Source organism: Drosophila innubila, assembly GCF_004354385.1.
Source record: "Drosophila innubila isolate TH190305 chromosome 2L unlocalized genomic scaffold, UK_Dinn_1.0 4_B_2L, whole genome shotgun sequence".
Taxonomy (NCBI): Eukaryota; Metazoa; Arthropoda; class Insecta; order Diptera; family Drosophilidae; genus Drosophila; species Drosophila innubila.
Genome location: NW_022995372.1, coordinates 18,008,880 through 18,030,684, shown reverse-complemented (window position 1 = coordinate 18,030,684; position 21,805 = coordinate 18,008,880). Strand labels below are relative to the sequence as shown.

General features: G+C 35.3%; 2 protein-coding genes across 2 annotated transcripts; one reads left to right on the top strand and one right to left on the bottom strand.

Annotated features, from left to right (window-relative positions):
* Window positions 1-5,268: 5,268 nt before the first annotated feature.
* On the bottom strand, window positions 5,269-10,742 carry LOC117781858. Its single transcript, XM_034618731.1, has 2 exons — window positions 10,625-10,742; window positions 5,269-7,401 (listed from the first exon to the last, which is right to left on the bottom strand). Exon 2 carries the CDS (start codon window positions 7,377-7,379, stop codon window positions 5,760-5,762), a length of 1,620 nt encoding a protein of 539 aa, XP_034474622.1. The 5' UTR covers window positions 7,380-7,401; window positions 10,625-10,742; the 3' UTR covers window positions 5,269-5,759.
* Window positions 10,743-19,093: 8,351 nt separating this feature from the next.
* LOC117780110 (coiled-coil domain-containing protein 34) lies at window positions 19,094-20,414 on the top strand. Its single transcript, XM_034616518.1, has 2 exons — window positions 19,094-19,131; window positions 19,210-20,414. Exon 2 carries the CDS (start codon window positions 19,238-19,240, stop codon window positions 20,270-20,272), a length of 1,035 nt encoding a protein of 344 aa, XP_034472409.1. The 5' UTR covers window positions 19,094-19,131; window positions 19,210-19,237; the 3' UTR covers window positions 20,273-20,414.
* The last annotated feature ends 1,391 nt before the right edge of the window (window positions 20,415-21,805 follow it).

Sequence of the window (21,805 nt, the reverse complement as noted above, 5' to 3'; positions counted from 1 at the left end):
TAAAGCTGAATACATAACATATATATCATATCGTATGTTGAAGATGCTCGAATCACATCATATACATAGCTATTAATGAATAAGTCAACCAGGCTTCCTAATCCCTACGCGTGCATGTTTAAGCTGTCGAGTTCTATAGATAAGTATGAGTATAGCTTAAATTGCTTAATTGTAATATACGAATATATGAATAAGATACAAAATACAACTATATGGCACATGTACATACGTACAGCAAAAGGTTTTCTTTATTTCGTTAAGAGATTAACAACATGTCTATTGTAAATTTGTATAAACCATGTGAGACTGTATGTGTGCAAAGTAATATTTAATAGCAAGCAAATTGATTACGAAGTTCATGACTAGATTTAAGGCGTCTTACAAGGCAATGTTTGGAGCGGGCTGAGTTCAATATAAATAAAAAATAGCTTATATTTTGAAAAATGTAAGAAATATACTCAACGTTAAAAAAAATATATTCAACAAAAACCAAATAAAAAAACATGCTGAGCAGTTAGCTGTGTATGTAAAAATATAATTAAATAACTTAAGAAGATATATGTTAAAAATAACCGAGTTAAATATCTAAATAAACTTCAAAATTATTTTGGTTTTCTTCCTTCAGCTCCCTCCAAACATAAAAACTTAATATATTCAAATGAAACCAAAACAATAAAATGCATATCATTTACTTAACTTATGTATTTAGCATAGCCAACATCGTAAAAAACATATATCAAATACATATAGAGTTATTTGTTTGGAAAGCAATTAAAAATTTACAAGTTAATATTCTATAATATTAATAAATATATACTTATTATTGTATATGCACGAATAAATATAAATCAATTAAGCTTAAGCATTTAATTTGCTGTAACAACTTTAAAACCAAATTATTATTATTACAAAATATTTATTGAATATTTATTTAAAAATGTAAGCGAAAAAAAAATATGTATATTAACTTAAAAACTGTTATGAAAAGCAAATAATATTAGTTAAATATATTGAGACTTGTTCCTCCTATTTTCGACTCAATTCCATTTAAATTTCGATACATTTGTGTGCTATTTCTGTGGAATTTAGTAGAGCGGGGATAACAGTATTGTAAATTAAAGTGTAAGCAACACACATGTAAATGGCAAATCGACAGGAATATTTAATAATAAATAAACTTTAAAGATTGAAGTGAAAAAAAGAGTTTGGTTTTGATTTCACTTGCAATGAGATTAATTTTGTACGAACTGCCTACAAAACGAATCGCAGCTCATTTGATTTTGTTTTGTTCAGTCTATCAAAATGCCAGGAATGCGCATAAATTTGAAATATACTCAAGTGAGCACTAAAAAATCAAATTAAAACCAGCTACTAATTCCAAATAAAACCACAATTCTTTCATTAGAGCTTTAAGTGCAGGCCAGCACGCAAAAATATTTAAAACAGCAACTGAAACAGAAACTGAACCAAAAAGAATTCTCCTCAAACCCGCAGCTAATAAAAAGCCAAGCACTTTAACTGTGTGCGTGTAAGCGAATGTATGTGTGTGTATTACGAGTAGTTTTTATTACATTTGTTTCCAGGAATTTTCAAACATGCCAAAACAGCTGAAACCACAGTCGCCTCTCCTTCCCCCTGTCCCCACCAACCACTCTTCATATTCAACGCGTTTTTCAGAACCTCTTTTTCTGTTGGCATGTGTACTCTGTACCCGTACCCCCAACCAGCCACTGTCCAAGTCCCATGAGAGAGTGTTGGGTGCAAATGTCTGTCAGTTGTTTTTGCATATAATACGTATAAATCTCAAGGTTAAAATGTAGTAAATATGCATCATAGATGCATGCATGGCTTACTAAAGCTCTTTTGCAACACTGGCTACACACACACATTAAAATACACGGACGAGTAAATCGACTCACTTACCCGGATAATGTGAATTTTAATAATGTCAAAGTGTTATGGGGTATTAAGCCTTGCTTCCTGATTGCAAAAGAGAAAAAGTAATCGGCGAAAATTCGCAAAGAGATCAATTTTTACATAAAAAATGCTTAAAACGCAAATAAGTATTAATAAAATACTCATATGAAATTACAAGCGATAATTTATCGAAAACAGAAACATTTTTTCGAGATTTTCATTTAATATGCAAGAGCAGCAATAAAAAATTCAGAATTTAATATCTTTGCTTAAATTCTACCAATGTCATTGCAATATATATTATATCAAGCTGCTCAAGGATTGGATCATTCAAGTATTTATAATAAAGTAAGCACGCTATTGTCGAGTGTATTCGACTGTCAGATACACCTTATATCTCAGTCTATATTACTGACTGAACTGAAAGCTGTGCTGAAAATAGAGCTCATCCACTGAGTACGATATGACTAATAGAATAAAAACAGAGTAGAAACAGTATCGGTGTCTATATGCCTTCTCTCTCAAATTTCATTGTACTTAGTTCTTAAACATATTGCGCTACATCATTTTAGTTGTCAAGTAAAATGTAAAAATGTAAAGAATATGTTTGTTTGAAAGGCATGATACTATTAGGAGAGCCCAAATTCAATTATGAAAGTAAGACCATGAACAACATTCAATTTGTAAGAACTGTATTTATTGGAACCTCTAGTCACTTGCTAATTGCTACCTGAGCGAGTCTCACTTGATATTCAATTAACAACTAGCCAGCAATTTTGTAACACAACATTTAGATACGCTTCCAAATGCAGGTGAAAATAGAAAATTAGCATAATTACAAAAAAATGTGCCAAATAGGAAAAACAACAAGGACACAATACCATAGAGAGGGTGAGAGAATAAGAGAAAGAAAGATGGAAATGTGCAAGGGAGAATGCGGTATAGAGCCACCTGGCGTCAGCTGGCGGCTCTACACACAATTAACATTACTTAAATACACATTAAGGTTAAAGACGCTCAATTTCTTCATGTTTTGGGGCTATTTTTTCATCGTTGAGTTGTTTATCAGAACTTTCTGGGGCAGAAATGCCCGCGGAGGGGAGCTATAAAAATTGCGTGACGCAGCGAAAGAAAATATTTGAACAAAAGCACAAAAAAAAATGAGTAAGTGAGCAAAAGCTTCGACGGTAAACTAAGAAATACTCTGTTAAATTTTGCATGCTGTTTAAGTAAATAAAAATTTTAATTGCTTTCGCATCTTGCAGATGGATTGATTTGGACGGTAGGATTTAATAAACAAAATTAGATGAGTTGTAGAAATTTAGACAGGACAATGTCTTTTATCAATTTTTCGAATATTTCAAGAATTGATTGTTAAATTGTCTGCACTCGCTTGAGTGTTATACCCTTTTGCAGTTATTTCACGAGCACAGAGTATACGAAATACAAATACAAAGGCAAACCTGCCAAAACTGAGAGAAAAATCGGAAAGCGTCGTCGGTGAAAACGTCAACGGAAGGGCAATGAAAATAAACACAGTAATTAAGTTAATGAGCATTTTGAGATTTATTATTAATTTTCTTTGCACGGCGACAGCAAGCAGCACCCCAAGCAAATCATTTGGAATTTTTTTCGTGGTTATTATTTATTATAATTGTTGGTCGCTCAGTAATTGTTGTTTCCATTGTTGCTGTTGCCTGTTTCTGATTTGCATTTAAAATGCGCAAATTTGCGTTAATCTGCATTAATTGTTGTTTTGTTAGCCAATGTTTGTTTTATATATTTTGCAAAAACTCTTCCCACTTTTTCAGTGCGTCCTTAATTGCTATTTAAATGTAGCAAAATTATTTTAAATGTTCTCTTAATTTCTAGCAGACGCCAAGAAACCTTTAGGAAATTGTTTTATAATTTATAGTTGCCCATAAAAGTCTATGCAGACCGCACATATCGTTAACATTTTGTCATTGTCATTGCTCTGATTATGGCATCATATGAGTTCCAGTTTCCGTCCCAGGTTCGCAATGGCCCATTAGCAATTTATTTTTTTTTTGCCTTGTTTACATTTTACGATATGGCATTAAAGTTTATAACCCAGGAAAGCAAGAAAATGGGAACAGGAACAAGGACAACAAAATGCTAAAATGTAAATAAATCGCAGAACAGTACGAAGTCCAAAAAGTAGACATTAGCAATGATTTGTGAATAGAATATTACAATGCACCAAGAGGACGTGTATCTAACCTAACTAAATGCTTTGAATTTACAAATTATTTTAGTATTTTTTTAATATTATTATTAAAGTTGATACTTCAATATGGGAAATTATAAAGAAAATTCACGAAAATCTCAAGTTATATCTTATTCAGTACATTAATTTAGACTTCTTCAAGTGAAAGTCCTCAATAGGCAACCATTGCTAAGAACCTCCATAATTATACTGATGGGGTCTTAAAAACGATTAACATCACATGGCAGAGGTAAACAAATTGCCGAAGCTTAGTAGACAATAACAGAAACTAGAAATGAGGACGATATACTAATCACCTAAAAGAAAAGACGCGCAAACAGTCTACTTATTAGCTAGTTTGCCCTGAACCCACATAATCATGTTCGGGCTCGCTTTCTCGTCATGTAAACAAAACTACAATTAATCAAAGATTTTACCTTGCTGGACTTTATTACACGCAGCTTTGGTTAATTGCATAAATAAAGTCCAAGCTGAGTGCGGTGCTTAATTAAGCCTCCGACCAGTCGCAGACTCAAACTCTCCATGGAGCTGACAAATAAATAATAAAGGCACAAATTGACACACACACACGCACACACTATCGGGGCAGTGTAGACAAATACATGTATATATCCTACTAGAAAAAGTTGACAATAGACAAGCATACAAAATGGTAAACAAGAAGGTTCCGTTAAGGGGACATTTATATTTTGGTTCCAAATATTCTTGTTTCTAGAAAAAGCCATTACAAAGGCAAGGCCAAAGGTTATCGAATGGCCCAGAGGGTCCAGTTTGAGTTTGGGACTTCCCCAGAGGGTCGAAAAGGCAGGCATTTATTAATAATCTGTTCAGAAGAGTCAGCGGCAAAGGCGGAGGCAGAAAGAGAAGGGGACAGAGACGAAAATATCCACTTATATGAAATGTCCGTGGTCTGTAACTAAACCGATTATAATTGCCATTGCTGGGATATGTACAAAATACACTGTGCAATAAAGAGATGGAAATTTATCGAAATTTAAAAAACATATATAAATATTTTTACACAAAAATAATAAAATAGATAAAATGAATTTCAACAGCTAATATTCTCGAAAGAGTATCATTGGAAAAGATGCTTATAAATCAAGTGTAAAAACTCGTCATTTATTTGATCGTAGGATATAATTGTTAATAATGCAAATTGAAAGCTCCTGCCTTTTAAGAGATACCATCTTTGTGCAGCTATGTGTTAGGATTAGCTTGAAAGCTTTTCGCATAAACTTGATTAATTGAACTTAAAAAGCTTCAAAAATGAACTTCAAATTGTAGTTCAATAGCTCGTAAGATTACCCACAATTTATGAACTTTGAACCTTTTCACCCTTTTTTTTGTCTATGCAACTATTGGTTTATTGAAACATCGGTGCTCAAATTGTAGTGAGCCAACCAATATGTCAGTAAACAAATAAATATATACTTATATATGGGGTTTTGTTGTTTTTTTGGTTGGGTACACCATTATCACCGCCGGTCATAATTGGACCCATTTCGTAGAAGATAGGTTTTCAAAACTTTTTTTTGGAATTTCTTGAAATGCCAATGAAAACGACTGGAACTTTAACAGAGCTTTCCGGCGCTCAATTGCCGCGAGAGTCATGGGGATCGATGTTGGAGACCCATTGATTTGGATTAACATAGATGTTTGATATGGTGCCACGCAAGGTGTCGAATCCCTGGTTCAGTGGCACCGGCTTGGCTCGCTTTCCCACCGTCTTCATCCAGTTCTGCCAGGCACCCTCGGACTTCTGTTTGCGCTGCTGCTCCAACCGCTCCTTGCTCAGCTCCTGCTGACGGAGTCGTTCACGTTCACGCTGCTGCTGCTGTTTCTTAATGCGATCCCATTCCTCCAGGCGCTTCTTAGCTGCCTCCGGGGTTTCCTTGCGTTGCAGCCTGGACTGGGGTCGATTGGGACTGTTGCCACTCGAGGTTAACGAGCTGCACTGGCTGCTGTAGCTGGCGGAGCTGCCGGCGCTGCCGGCGCTGCCGCCGCTCTTAATGCTACTGGTCGATGGCTTTTTCTGCTGCAGCTCCTTTTGCCTGCACCATTCCTGGTAGCGCTCCTTGGCCAAACGCTGGCGCATTGCTGTTTCGGCATCCTTTTTTTCGCGCTCCTCCTTGGCGGCCTGTTGCTTCTGCAGCTTCTGGCGCTCCTTGCGCTTCACCCACTCCTGATAGGCCGTCTGACCGCCATGGCGTTCCTTCTTGTCGTCGATGTTACGGAAGTATGTGGAGGACCCAGACGAAGAGGTTGTCGACAAATTAAGGCTGAGAGAAGGCACAATATTGCTGCGACTCTCGGACTGCTTAAGTGCCCCACCGTACATATCAGTCCAGCTACAGGTGGAAGCCGAGGAGCAATCATCCCTACGCACTGTCGTTGACTTCAAGTTATAGGTGCGACTGGTCACTTGACTCTGGCAATCGAATGTGTTGGTGCTCATGCTGTCCAGAGCGATGCCCGGATCTCCTGGCTGAATGGAGCCAAGACTAATTATATCATCTGATTGCTCATTCGGGTGACAAACTGTGGCCACATCATAGGAGCACATGCTGAGACCATCATCTTGTTGCATCTTTGCCTGCTCGCCCGAATGACAAACGGTGGCCACATCATACGACGCAAGGCTCATATTATCATCTGGATGCGTTTTGAGATTATCACTCGGACTACACACTGTGACTTCGTCAATGGAGCTCAGACTTATGGCATCCACGTTCGAATACTCATGCAGCACCCGATCAGCATCTCCTCCACCAGAAATATAGCGACGTGGCGTGATAACTGTCTTCTCATCTATATCTCGTTCGGATATGCTAGACTTGCCGCTCTCATCATCGGAAGGATAGTCGCCACCTGCTCCCTGATCCTCGGCATTGGCAATCTCCTCACCGCTTTCATACTGATCACTATAGTTTCCCACCGAGTCAACTTCGGGATCGGGATCCCGTCCGCCTCCGCGTCCACGAGTGCCGTCATATGTGTAGCAGCTGGCCAGATCGTCATCTTCCTCCTTGGCGGCCACATAGCGCACAGTGGGCGATACATAGGAGCGATTACTGTAGCCATGCACTGTGCCCGAATCAGTATCATCATCACTCACATCGGACACTGACATCGAGCCGTTGCGAAGTCCCCCCGAAATCACCTGGCAATCCACCAACTTGCCCTCAATATTGCGACGTGCCACAAAGGCCATGACTGAAAGATCACCAAGTGTTCTGTGGAAGAGTCGATTTAAGATATTGGATTAATGCGATGATTATGTCAATGTTTAATTATAATTGTTTTCAGTCATTTGTGTTAGCCCTCACAATTTGGACTTCTAAATAACAAGCTTGAATTCACAAGGCTGATCCGAAAAAATAAAACAATGCCTACTTGGAAAGAGAACAAAATTTAAGAGCAGAGTTTCTAAGTATAAATATTAATTTTTTCAATTTAGATTGCATTATAAAGAACTTTCAGAACTAATTTACTTCAGTCCTTACAAATTTCAATCAACAACACTATTTAAAAGTGAACATGTGGGCGGTTACAGTCGAGCACTCTCGACAGTAGGATACCCTGTGCCAAGGTACTCTGTACTGAAAGTTGATTTTCGACCGATTGTTCCTATGGCAGCTGTATGATATATGGAATCGAATTAAACAAAATTTGGTTAGAATGTACAAAACCAACTTAAAGACATACTTTATCAGTTTGGTTCTGATATCTCAACAAACAAATTACTTTTTCATACTAAAAATTCATTTTCGATGTATCGTTCCTATGGCAGCTATACGATATTATTATCCGATCCAAAAAAAAAAAAAAAACTTGATCTGCCTATGGTATCCTGGAACCTGCATACCTAGTTTGAAGTCTCAAGCTCTTATGGTTTCTGAAATCGACGCGTTCAAACAGACGGACAGACAGACAGACAGAGAGATATCTTAATCAAATTAATAGAATATGCATTTAACTTGGTTTTGTCCATCCTGGCCGAACTTCGTTCAAATCGGTCGACTATATCATATAGCTGTCATAAGACCGATCGGTCAAAAATCAACTTTTAGTATGATAAAGTTTTTTGTTTTTTGAGATATCTTAACCAAACTGATAAAATATATGTCTTTAAGCTGGTTTTGTACATTCTAACCAAATTTTGTTAAATTCGGTTTCATATATCATATAGCTGCCATAGGAACAATCGGTCGAAAATCAACTTTCCTACTGTCAAGCGACTATAACCGCCCACTAGTTTATTGTAAAAATTTTGAATCTTCGACAAGAGCTGTTTAAGCCAGCTAATATCCTAACATTCAACTGTTATGTTAAAATTTCTGTAATGCAACAAACCAATTTTTACAATTACAATACAACTGTGTCGATGTCCCGAAAAAATAACCCTTATACACCCTTATTATTAATTTCTCTCAGTGTATAGGACAACACCATGATGCTACATAAAACGCGGCCCAATTGGCTTGGTAAAACAAAATGAAAACATTTTAACTAATGACAAACAATTACTTAAACAACGAGTCGAACGAGCGACGCACACGACGACAGCAAAAGGTAATTAAAACTACACTACAACACACACACACAAACACACACACACACACACACAGGCACCCATGTACAGTTTGGGGGGCTTTTGGGGTGTTTAAGCGTAAAGTTGCCGACTCAAAAATCGTTTGTTGTTGGCTTGCTTGTTGGTTGTCTGTTACCTGGCACTGTTAATGAGTAGCGCTTTCATTTTTAATGAGACTCACCCATACACTGACACACGCAAACGCACGCAAACACTCACATATATTCGCACACATGAACTTATCAGATGCACACACGAGCTGAGGTGTAATAAAAAACTTATCGCTGCTCGCATTTAGGCGCTTGTGTGCGACGTTTGATAGACATAATTAAATGATTTTTTGTGCTTAATTGGTGTATCTTGTGCAGACATCGACCTTATTAAAACAAAAACAATTAACTACCTCCACATTTTTTAACGAGCTGCAAATGAATTGTCAAATGAGTGACAGGCGCTCGGATAAAGTCGGTCCTCTTAAGAATTTTACACTTAATGCTTGTGTGTGATTCGGATTGCGAATGGGTTGGGCCTTAATATGGGCCAAGCTGAGTTCAGGACAATCGATAAATGATTTTGTTTGAAGCGATATAGTGATTTTACAATTTCAAAAGGTCAAAGTCATATTTTAAAACAGATTTCCTCGAGACCCCCAACCCAAATATATATATCCCTGGTATTTTTTTGTTCATTAAGATGGTTTTCTGTTTTAACTTTTTTTAATCATTCGAAATCCCCGAGAAATGGGGAAAAATGTATTTCATATTGCTTAATTCTAAAATCTTATAAAATTTATCATATAAAAAATCTGTGTATATATTTTACTCTTAATTAATTGATAGATTCACAATGCAAAATATTCAGAAAATAGTACTCGAAAAAGGAAAAACTTTAAACTTTTACAATTAAATTTAAAACATCACTAAAATCCTGAGAATTGTCACAGCTGTGGTCAGGTGACTGGTAACTGGCAAACTAAAAAGGAAATTTTTGCTATGTTATAAAGTATAAATTGAAATGCAGACAAAGAATGGGTAAATATTAAATATTTAAGCGACAAGACAATGACACAATTGGTTTGAAATAAAAGGAAAAGGAACAATTTCAATTTCAGCAATTTAAGCAAAGGTCGTAGAGCAAAAGGCGTTTATAAATTGAAATAAAATTAAATTATAAAATTGGGCCAGGCAACAGGTTGCTATTTCGGATACAATTAATAATTTCACACACGTACTCAAATCACTTTTCATTTTTTTTAATTATTATTTCATTTCTCCTGTTATTATTGTTGATATCGTTTTTTATTATTACGAGAGTATTGGAGCTGCCATTGATTATTATTGGCGTTACGTTGTTTGACTGGGCGCACGTTTAATTAAAAACGTGACAATTTTCCCTGTGACCAGTGCGAGGCATATTTCATCACGCATACGCCATGTGTGCGACCTGACCTGAACGAGTCTGCGGTCTCAGCCATTTTGTTTAAATAATTTAAAACCTGTTCACAATATGCGCAACTCGTGTCAATTATATTTCACTTTCGCTGCCCGCAAATTTAATTAACTCAATAATTTCGATCCACTGGGATCCCCCAACTGTTGGAAATCAAGGTGCAAATCAAAACTGTATATATAATTAATGCTTCTTATAAATAATTTATATTGTATTTAATTCTCTCGCTACATTTTATTATATACATATATATGTAGAAAAAAGGCAAATGCAGAAAGAAATTTAAGAGAGATTAAAATAAAATTTTAATACTAAAGTACCATTTTAATAAAAACCATCTATCTGAATCTACCGAATGTTAAATTTCTTCTTCAATTTAAAAATATTGCCTTGATATGTAATTAAAGGAAACTCACCAGAAATTGTGTAACGGGTTATCTATAAATGAAGATCCTCTTCTCGCAGTTGCTCAATTACCGTGTATATAAGTTTACGTTTTATTTATTTATTTGTTGGAAATGTTAATGTAATGTTATACTTGTATCAATACGTGTGAAATTTCTGAACTGAAAATATAGTTTGGCCTACTCAGAAATTAAGTTTCAAGAAAATAATACGTTTTAAATTTAACATTTTTTTATATCAATTCAGTTTTAATTTCTAATTTCATAATTTAACTTTAATATTAATCAACTGTTCTTAGTTGACACTTAATAAATAATAATATTTTAATTTTTACAACTTTAATTAACTTTAACATTAATGAACATTATTAAATATCAAAATAGTTAATTAAATGCAAGAACTTCAAGAATTCTCTTTAAAATACTTTCAATTAGAATGCTCCATCTTAGTTTCCAGTCAAAAAATCGTTCCACATTGGCACCTCACAAACAAAGTGAAGTGAAGACGCAACTTAACTTCAGTCAGACCACAAACAAATCAGTTAAGTGACCTCCCATTCCCCTAACAAATTACAAAAAAGAAATCAGAGAGATAGGTAACGAAAGACGCGACAACCATTGCCAGGGTATAAGGTAAGTCAATTTACCTAATTGACTTATGGCAAAGCAAAAAGTTTGACAGTTGAATCTTGTTACTTGGCTGCTTCTCAAGTGGATGATTTTAATTTGCTGAAGCAGTTGATGTGCGATGAGCTGAAATGGAAGATAGCGAGTGGAATAGAGGCAATATAGTTAGGAGTCAAAAACAGTAGTATACTAAAAATATCTTAATTTCTTCTTGAAGAGATAGTTTTTTTTTTACCTCCTTTTATCTTTTACATGCATTCAGCCAAATAATAAAAATTTCTGTAAGGCTATATAATATTTACTATAAAAATGTTTAATACAATTTATACTGCAGTTTAATAAAATATAAATTTAATCAAAATAATCTTTATGGAAATGCAAATTCAATTGCAAACGATTAGATTCGGCATTATTATTTTGTAGTCTAAAGCGTTATGAGCTTTTAATGTCTAATCAAAATATCAGGCACTGAAACTTTAAAGCGGGCAGAGAGTTTTAGTTGCAAGCTACAGACTCATTTCATTTGATAGCTAGCTAAATAAACTTATGTTGGGGCGATGTCACTCACATGTTTGTTGCACATTTCCGCATACATGAAAATATTAATTACCAAAATTTCATTGCCTGTGCCGGTTCCGGGGGCAACAAAGGGGGCACATATTGTCGGCAATTCAATTAGTGGGCGACTTGCATTTATCCTATATAAATGCTGCATACTTTCAGGTGTACAAACACACACACATACACAAAGGCACTTAGATTGCTAGAGAATGTGTGCTTGTTGTCATGGCAACTACTCGAGCAGGACTTGAAGGACTCGAACGAACCCGTGACTTATGCACTGACGCAACCAATTATGGCTTGAGGGGCAACTGTTACTGCAAAAGTAAATACGTGTGTGTGTGTTTGTATATGCGTGTGTTGCACACAGTGTCTGCAGCTTCGTCTGCATCTAAATCTATTTTCGGTTTTAACGCTACTCAAAAACTATGTCAACTGAAATGTATGCTTTGCACCCAAAAGGCGGCAATAACACACGGGGATGTGTTAGTGTATGTATGATCGTCAGCAGTTGCCGCATTAGTTTCAACTCTAGTTTGGCTTTTGCTACTATTTCGATGCATAGTTTATATTGTATCCGTCATTGATAAGGCGTCAACGGCAACGACGAAAGCAATATTTCATCAGGAACTGTTTTGAAAGTTTCTTAATTAAATATGACAGGCAACCAACTCAGGTTTTGGGCCAACTAATTGAGTTTGGCAAGATGCCGCAGCTGTGCGTGATATGGAAAGCCGCTGCTCTAGAATTTAAAATTGTATCAATTAAGACAAAACTTCGAAGACTCGTTTAATGAAACACAATGAAAATAAAAAGGATTTTATAAATGGTTTATTATTATTAAAATTGTTTCATACATAGCTTGTTAATCTTGTTAAGACCTTAATAAAAGGTAATTATTTAATTAATGTCGAATGATTTATTTTTCGAATCTATTAATATTTAAAATTTATTCAGTTCAGTATTACCGTATTTATTTTCATTTAATTTTCTTTAATATTTGCAAATCCATTTTCGTATGCACCTTTATTTAGCTTAACTCTGAAACTTAATTTACTAACAACTTATTTATTTAAATTTAATTTAATATATTCCTCGCCAAACCATATCCCTCTACCAATTTTACCAGCTTTTATCTAAATCTTGTCTGGCGCGCCTTTCCCTCTGCTCGTGGTATTTTTAATACTTTTAATTTCTAATATAAAAAGCCGCCAGAGCTTCTCATTAATCCAGCCGCAAATAAGCAGACCGACCAGTCTCCTGTGGTTTCATCTATACACAAGCCGAAATTCCAGACAACAGTGGTACACAGCAAGCAGTCCTCACTCAGTCTCTCTTCTGTTTGGTAAACACTTTAAACAAACTGCTGACAAACATTTCTGTACTATTTGCATGCCCTCAAAAGTATCTGCAGCCCCTCAACTGTTCTGTAACTCCGCAAAAACGGTGAAATAAATCTGATTTCATTACCTTGATTAGCTTGTCTCTTCAAGTATGCCCTGTCAGTCAGCCTGTCTGTCTGACATTTGGTTTGTTTGTGAGTTTTTTTTAGCGTATTTCTACACGTTTGGAAAATCCATCGCAGTCCTCATCATGAACAAGGTAAGAGGATGGGCGCTAGCGTGACGATCTTTTTTTTTGTGCAATGCAAGCATTAACCTCATTAGCATGCAGTTCTGAATGATGCCCTGAACATTTATACTCAAATATATACGTATACTTATTTACGTGCATTTAAGCCTTAGCGGGTTGGTTGTAGCTTCTCTATTTAATCTAATGGATTAAATTGTATAGCTTAAGAAACATTGAGATCAATTGAGATGTAAACATTTCTTTAAAATGAAAAAAAATATTGGTAAAAGGGTATGTCATTAATCTGATGAGAATTTAAGCACTTAGCAGGTAATAAAAGTGACAGTAAATTTGTGTAAGTGTTTAATAAGTTTTATTTTAAATTTCTTGGAAAATAGTGCAGTAATTGTCCAAAAATAATGTTATTAAGTATAAGTATTTATTTATGTTATTTCTGTAATTAAATAAATTATTAGATCATTTTCAAACACCTTTCCACTAATTTGATCTTTACAAATGCATTATTAGTATGGAAAGGTCTCTTAATATATTGAATTAAACAAGTTATAACCTACCCTTCTACAGAATTAAAAAATGTATAATTATTATTATTATATACATCATGTAGTTATCGACATAATAATCGACCAACATAATAATTCAGTATTCCAAACTCCTTTCATCTACTTGAATAATTTTATTTCTCTTCAAATATCTTGCCTGATTATCATGCTACAATCCATAACAGTAGCTGACTAACAAGATTGCTTATTTTTGCTCCACTCTTTATTTTTCTTACTTCCAGCTCCCTCATTTATGCAGTGCACTTTGCACCTCGATGCCAACTATGCCTCTTGAAGCAAAACTAACTGGAAGGTGGCAGAAAAACTTAATTAAGCATAATAGGACTCTTGGTCCTGCAGAGGATAGAATGAAGTGGTATTTCTTTTCGGCCAGCCAGCTGTAAGTAGCTGTTGGTAATTTGCGCTTAGCCACTTTTACAGACCAACACGTCGAGCACAGGAATGGAGTCCATCCTTGCACAATTTAATTGCATTTCCGCTATTTTTGATGCTTTTTGCATTTATAATGCCTTCAATTGTGAACTCTGCTTGCTGGCACATCCTGAGAAACATAATTCAATTAATTACAAAGACGACAGGTGCACGGCAGCTAATACTAAATATTAATCATACGCTGTGTGAACCAGTAGCAATAATAAAAAGCATGGCCATATTAGGTAGGGGCAAAGGTCTTCTGGGCCAGCATTTGTATCTAATAAACATGTTTATTTCATTAGCGCTACACATGCGGCCATTGCGAGAGTTTACATGTTTTTTTCCCACTTTTTTTATCTGGGTACTCCCCTAGGACATCATTTGCCACGCCGATTGCCACGATTTCGACATGAAAAATGCGTTCGCGAAAAGTTGCTTCTCTTTATGATTGGGATTTGGGGCACTAATGTACCATTGCCTTCCCTATGTTTCTGTTTTTATATATTTCTTTTTTTCATAGAAACTACCCAACGACGAGGTTTTACGTAGGATCCCACAACGCACACTTTTGAGACTTGTCAGTTTCTCCAAATGCTGCTGCTCTGTTACCCCTCAAACTGTATCTGACATGCTGTCGACATCATTACAAGTAAATTTAGCGTGAAAGATACATTCTAGCAACATTTCCCATACGCAATGATAGGCATTTTCTTTCCTCTTTATATTTGCACTTTTTTTGAGTTGATACGGTTTTTTGTGGTATGTTATATATTTGATATGACGGTTTGTTTACTTTAAATGCTTATGAGAATTGCGAATATATGAATTTTTGTTTACTTTAAATGTAAAGTTACTAACGACATGCTTAGTTCTTAGAAATAAACTAAGAATATCGGTAATGTATATATCCTCTGAAAATTACAATGAGAAGCGAATACTTTATTTAATTATAAAATATGTTATTATTTTTATTATTTAATAGTTCTGCAAAATTCAAATTTCGTTTGGATGCAACTACTTTATGCAATTATAATAGCAGCTCAAGCAAGCCGAAATGAACTTTTCTTATAAATATTTTAAGATAGAAATAGTTCAAGGTTATTTTAAATAGCTTGTAAATAACCTATTCTTAATCTCATAAGACAATCAGCAAATAGGCTCTTTGTTTTATGTGAAGCAATTTCCGTAAACTGATTTAATTAAAACCGCAAACGGAATGTAAAAATTCGATATAAATTCAAATTTTACCAATCATATGCACGCACATGCACACACACAAGTATAGATCTATTTGTGTGTGAATTGCATGTGCCACAATTTCAAATGAGAGAATACAAAAGTCAATTTGCTGTAAGACGCTGAGAGTTGCACATAAACATAACCATGACAGAGGGATACATACATATTTGGTTTAATAACATACGTGACCATATTTACAAATTCCAAATCAAAATATCTTGACTATTGACAAAAGGGGCGCAAAGCCAACTGCGAAGCAGGAGAACGGGGCTTCATAGTCATTGTCTGGCAATTTGCTATGCATGGGAAATGAATTTAATGTTCGGCTCGACTATGGGTGGTTAAGTTAAGTGTGCGTAGCACGCTGTAAAATTTGTTAACATGTCTACAATATAATTTCAGGCTTATGATTTGTAAAGCACAGCGAATACCGGCAACCTACATTTTTGGCATTATCGAAATGGCAGACAATGCTGTGGAATTCTGCACTTGCAACTCATAATTATGCTGACAATAAAATCTCCTTCAATGGTTGATAAGAAAACAAATTGACCAAAAGACAAAAAAACAAACTTTGCTTAGACTTTTAGTTCATAGCGATATTTTATTTGCAAATCCAGGCATATAATTAAGCTATATATCTGCAAAAACAAAAAAGGTTTTAATATCTACACTATTTAATGGTTTTAAATTTAAGCAATTTTTTATACAAGATATTAAAAAAATATTATTTAATGATTATAAAGAAGCTAAAAATGTTACTAAAAACATTCTCTACATCTCTATGTGTTTCTCTATATTATCATTACAAATTATATTAAATTATTTATAGTTTAGTTATATCTTTTATTAATATGACTTAAATAATATGCCTATTTTGTAAAGTAGGCTTTGCGAAAATATATGTAATTAAAATTTTTTTTACGTAATTTCAGTGTTTAACATAAAAAAAAAACGAAAAAATTTATAAGGATTGAAAATTATAATTTTGTTTAATTTTCAGATAACCGCGTGATACTATATTGATTGTTTGAAATTATCCAGTTCTAAGCTCGACTTTTTTATAGAATGTAAGTAATGAATCTACATGTACGTGTATGATGTATGTATATGTATAGAATCTGGGGTGACTATGTAAATATTTCGCCAGTTTGTTTCCCTCAAGGTAAACTGCTAATTCGAATAATGATTTGGTTGGCACCCAGCAAACCGCTAACAGAAATTTAATAACCTGCTGACAGTTGACACTATTTCAGTGGTTATACTATCTATAAATAAGTCATATTTTTGCATGTGCAATAACACACATGTGAGAGGACCACGATGCTACCATCATTTGAAAAGGGTGTTCTTTGCAGGCAACACGTCGTATAATTAACAATAATGAAGTCGTTAAACCGCAATGCAATCAGCGATGCGCAAAACACACAAACTTTTACATGAAGCACTCACACACTCATAGACACACCACAGGGTCAGTCAAAAAGCCGAAATGTATAGCGAATACTGTAAGAGCATGTGCAGAGATAAAGCTGTGTGAAAGGATGCGTCAGTGTGGCCACAACTTTCAGCTCCAAGTTATGGTCAGGCTCTGACCTCATAAAATATTTATAAAACATTTGCACGCATAATTAGGCTGTCGTTAAATTTTGAGATTTTGCGCCATGTATGTTACAAAAAAAAGTGTAGTATGTACAGGTATTTTGTTAATAGTAAATGCATCAAATATATTACCATTGAAATGTAAATACACTTCACAATTGCTAAAATGTTTAAAGTACAAAATTCCTTGTTTTTGAGCAAAATACATTATACACCGTCCCTTCAATTATTTTATTTAATCTAGCTTTAAGTTCAGCTTTGTAACTTTTTATTAAGTTAACAATAATATAACTAATTTGATCTCATGAAAAGTTTCGCATCTATATATTTGTGTTGTGCTGTTATTCACAGCATAAAAATAATAATGATCTTCTATTATAAATTTTAAAATTACAGTCTTTCGGGTATAGGCATATATAAATAAAATGTTTTATTAAAAAGTCATAGTATGCTTAAAAGGATAAGCAGGACCTGTTCTCTTAAAATTTTCTCCTTATTAAACAACTTATAAATACTTAGCTTAACGGCTTGTCCTCTCCATACATTCAACTTTCAAATATTTAATTTCTTTGCTTTTAATTTAATTTAATTTAATTTTTAGTTTTAATTTAAAATTTTGTGTATATTTTTTTTATTGGTCAATTGCTCTTATTATTAATCCACTACTCAGTAAAGCAAGGGTATACGTGTGTGCTATATCTAGTTGCACATACTGCACTCGGTTACATTTTGGCGAGTGGGTTGGCTTTTCGCGTTGGGCGTTGAAATGTCATGTCTCGTCGGGACGCGACAGGCGTCAGTGCGTTATGCCAGAGTCTGCTCCGTGTGTGTAAATATGTATGTGTGAGTATTTGAAGAGGAGAGGTACACTGTTTATGTGTGTGTGTGTGTGTGTGTGTGTGCGGCCATAAAGTAATCAGCGGAAATGTCAATGAGCCTCCGCCATTTGCTGATGTGTCGGCGGCTGAGGTTTACACGGGCACCAGCAACAGCACCACCCCCCTCCACTCTCCATCACATACCTGCCAGCTCCCCTTACAAACACTTGTTATTGTTGTCACTGTTGTAATTGTTGTTGTTTTCTGGATTGTAATTAAACATTTTTCCTTGCATATGCAAAAGCGATTGGCAGCAGTGTTGCTTTAATTGCGTGTATATGACTGAGTGTCACATGTGTGGTGTGTGTGTGTGTATGTTTGAGTTCACGCCTGAGTGTGCCTGTCATGTGTGTGTATAGTACGATGACAAATATTTTATGGTACTGCAATGATAGGCGGTTAATATGAGTGGCTGATGCATTGACAGCTCTGCAATGAGACTGTATAAAACACAAAGGAAATGAGATTTAATTACACCGGGTCGACATAATGTTTATTTAATTCTTAACTCTAGAAAATATTTAAAAGAAATATTGACTCATTTTGAAAGTCAGATTTACAATTGATAGTAAGTAGTTTCAATTCTTGTATACTTTTTCTCATCTTAGTTTTTTTCGAATTTGCATCAGTGGAACATACTTAATTTATTCAATAAATTAACGGGCTAAAAGCATTTCATTTAAACTTAAAATTAAAAATTAAAAACATTAATAAAGTAGATCACATATGTATGAAAATTAAATATTAATGTTCTGGCGGTATCTAAATAGAAAAATAAAATGATTGGTTCAACATTTGTTGCAAGGATCTTATATATTTTTGTATTAAATTATTTAATTTTTTTAAAACACTAAATAATAATTATCCTAAAATAAGGCATTGTTGATAGTAAAACATGGTATTGAATTAATCAACCAATACATGTATAATTTGTGAATACAAATTATTTACCTAATTTAGACACTATTGAAAGTAAAGTAAGTTAGCTACAGATCCCTTGTCAGTACCTATCAAACTACAAATATAATTCATATCGAAACAGGTAATACATCTAAAAGTTTCTTTGTATGTATTGTAAAGCTATTGCAATATTTTGTTTTGTGTGTTGTTGTTATTGCAGTTACACACACATCGACACAGATATCGTAATGGCATTTAGTGGACACACAGGTTCTGATGGTAAAGTTGTTTGGAGGGAAGAGATCTATTCTGGAAGCACGCGCATCACGGCGCCCACCTTATCATCACCGTCAAACCAATCGGAACAATCGGAGCCATCGGAAAAATCAGAGCAATCTAAGCCATTGGGAATGGAATCACATAATTATCTGCCCCCACAAAGATGGGAGCATCTCAACTTGCGGGGAGCACATAATTTATTGTATGATGATCAGGGGGAATCGTCGTCATCATCTTCAGCGCCATTATCTCTGCCGCCAGCACGAGATAGTACTTATATACATGGCAATCATAATACAGACTCCCTCTACAGCTGGACAGAGATGTATGGCTCTCTCAAGCAGATGGAGAGTCAAAGCAATGTGGTTCCCTCATTGGAGCTGCACTCAAAGACGAGCACGTTAGACTATCTTCGGGAATTGGGCGGCTTGAAGTTAGATCGAGAGCCCCAGGTGGCCTACGAGACGTGGTATGCATCGAAGCAAAGGTTACGCCAGCAGGAACTCCAGCGACAGAAGGAGCAGCGTGAGAAGAAGCAGAAAGAAGAGGAAAAACGCAAAAATCTGGCCAAGATTTGCTACGAAAAATGGCTGAACGATAAGGCGCGACAGGCGACGCAGAAGCGACTACAGAATCGTGTGCAGAGAACGGACATACAGTCATCCAGCTCGATAACCAGCGGTAGTTCGAGTAGCAAACCCGTCCGGGATGTCTCGCAGTCGGAGATCAGGCAGGTGGTACAGAGCTGGTGGCACAAGAAACAGGAGCAACAGCAGCGTCAGCGTCTCGAGAGACAGAGACATATGCAGAAAAAGGAAAGGGAGAGTCAGCGTCGCAAGAAGCTCGCTTCGATGGCCTGGCAAAAGTGGATGAGCAATGTTTACGATAAGCCCAAACCGGTGCCCATGAATCAGGGCATCGATTCACTTCGTGGCACCGTCTCTCAAATATACATTAATCCCGTTCCCTGGAAGCCCCTTAAGAAGGCATCGGAGGAGCATTAATTTTTAGATTAACTTCATTAATTAAAGTCATGTGTAAATGTATGAAAAAGCGATTTAATTGATGTAATTATTTGTCTGTAGTTATCTTGTCAACACAACCCATACCAAATATACAAAAAATAAACACTAAATATAAATAAAAAAAAAAAATAATAATAAATTGGATAATTTTGAACGTATTTTATTCCCATTTGTTGTATTTTCTTAATTTCATATATTTTCTCATTTGACTGTGAATATTTTGTGCAAAATAACATTTATCATCTATCCATCTTATAGCAGATTGTATATAATATATTTATTGATCATAAATTTATTAGTGAGCTAGTTGTTTTAAAAGTTCTCATCCTGCGAAATGTTAATTAGTTCATTACGTTCGTATTAAATCTTAATACATAACTTAAAGTTCGATTAATTGATATTTATTAATAATTATTGATAGTTCGAAGTAATTACTTTCCTGTAAAAATACTCTTATTTAGCAAGAGATGCCAAATTATTTTTATTATATTTAATGTGCTGACCCCCTTAATCGATTGGAATATGTTCACTTTTCTCGGTTATGTGTTGCTATCTTTGCCCTCGCAATCATTATCGTCTAGGATTTCAAAAGTCAATTTAAACAATTGTGTCAACAGAGTTTAACCAATTTCGTAAACCAATTCGATAAATGTGAATGCGTTGGCAAGAGAGAAGAGAGAAGAGATGGGCAAAGACCTGGTGTTGAGAGAAGGGTAAATTGTAAAACTGTGACAGATGAAAACAAAAAACAATTTGCAATAACAACGAAAATACAAAAACAAACAAAATGCGAAAGCTGAGAGTGCATAGAACCGCACAGGACACTCAATATGATTTCAATTGTTGTCAGTCTCAGTCTGTGTGCAAGTGTGTGTGTAAGCGTATGTTTATACGTATCTATGTGTATGCTCGATGAAGCAGCAGCTGGTAAAGGGGGTGTGTGACCGTCTCTGCCTATTTTCATTAGATTTTCCACACTGCTTTTCCAGTAAAGTCACAAAATTATATTGTCAAAAATAAAATAAAGCATGTTTTTAAACGCAAACACACAACAGAGCAAAAGTGACAGAGACAGAACGAGATAGAGAGAGATAGAAAGAGAGAGAGAGAGAGAGAGAGATAGAAAGAAAGCGAGACGGATAGAGATTGAGACATATGTGTGTAGAACTCTTCGCAAAGCAAAACCGAAATGCAAACAAAATAAGCCAAAGGCCTAAAGTTCATTTGCACAATTTTCAAACCGCTTTTCCTAACCTCCTCTTCAACCCCTCTCTCTCTCTCTCTGTCTCTCTCTTTCTGCTCCTAGGCCGCTGCAATGAACAAAGTCAAAGGCCGTGCAGAGCTGGGCAAACAAAAAGACCAAAAAGACGCTGGTAAATCCTTTTGATGAGGTCAACGCTAGTTTGGTTTCCTGCTTCTACACACACATACACATACACACGAACAAACACACACGCATTGGTCAAGCTCATGTTTACTTTTTCATGACTGTGTATGTGTGTGTGCGTGTCT

Bases quoted from the DNA above. Each gene is read 5' to 3' on its own strand.
- LOC117781858 (XM_034618731.1), bottom strand. From the start codon at position 7,379: ATGGCCTTTGTGGCACGTCGCAATATTGAGGGCAAGTTGGTGGATTGC.
- LOC117780110 (XM_034616518.1), top strand. From the start codon at position 19,238: ATGGCATTTAGTGGACACACAGGTTCTGATGGTAAAGTTGTTTGGAGG.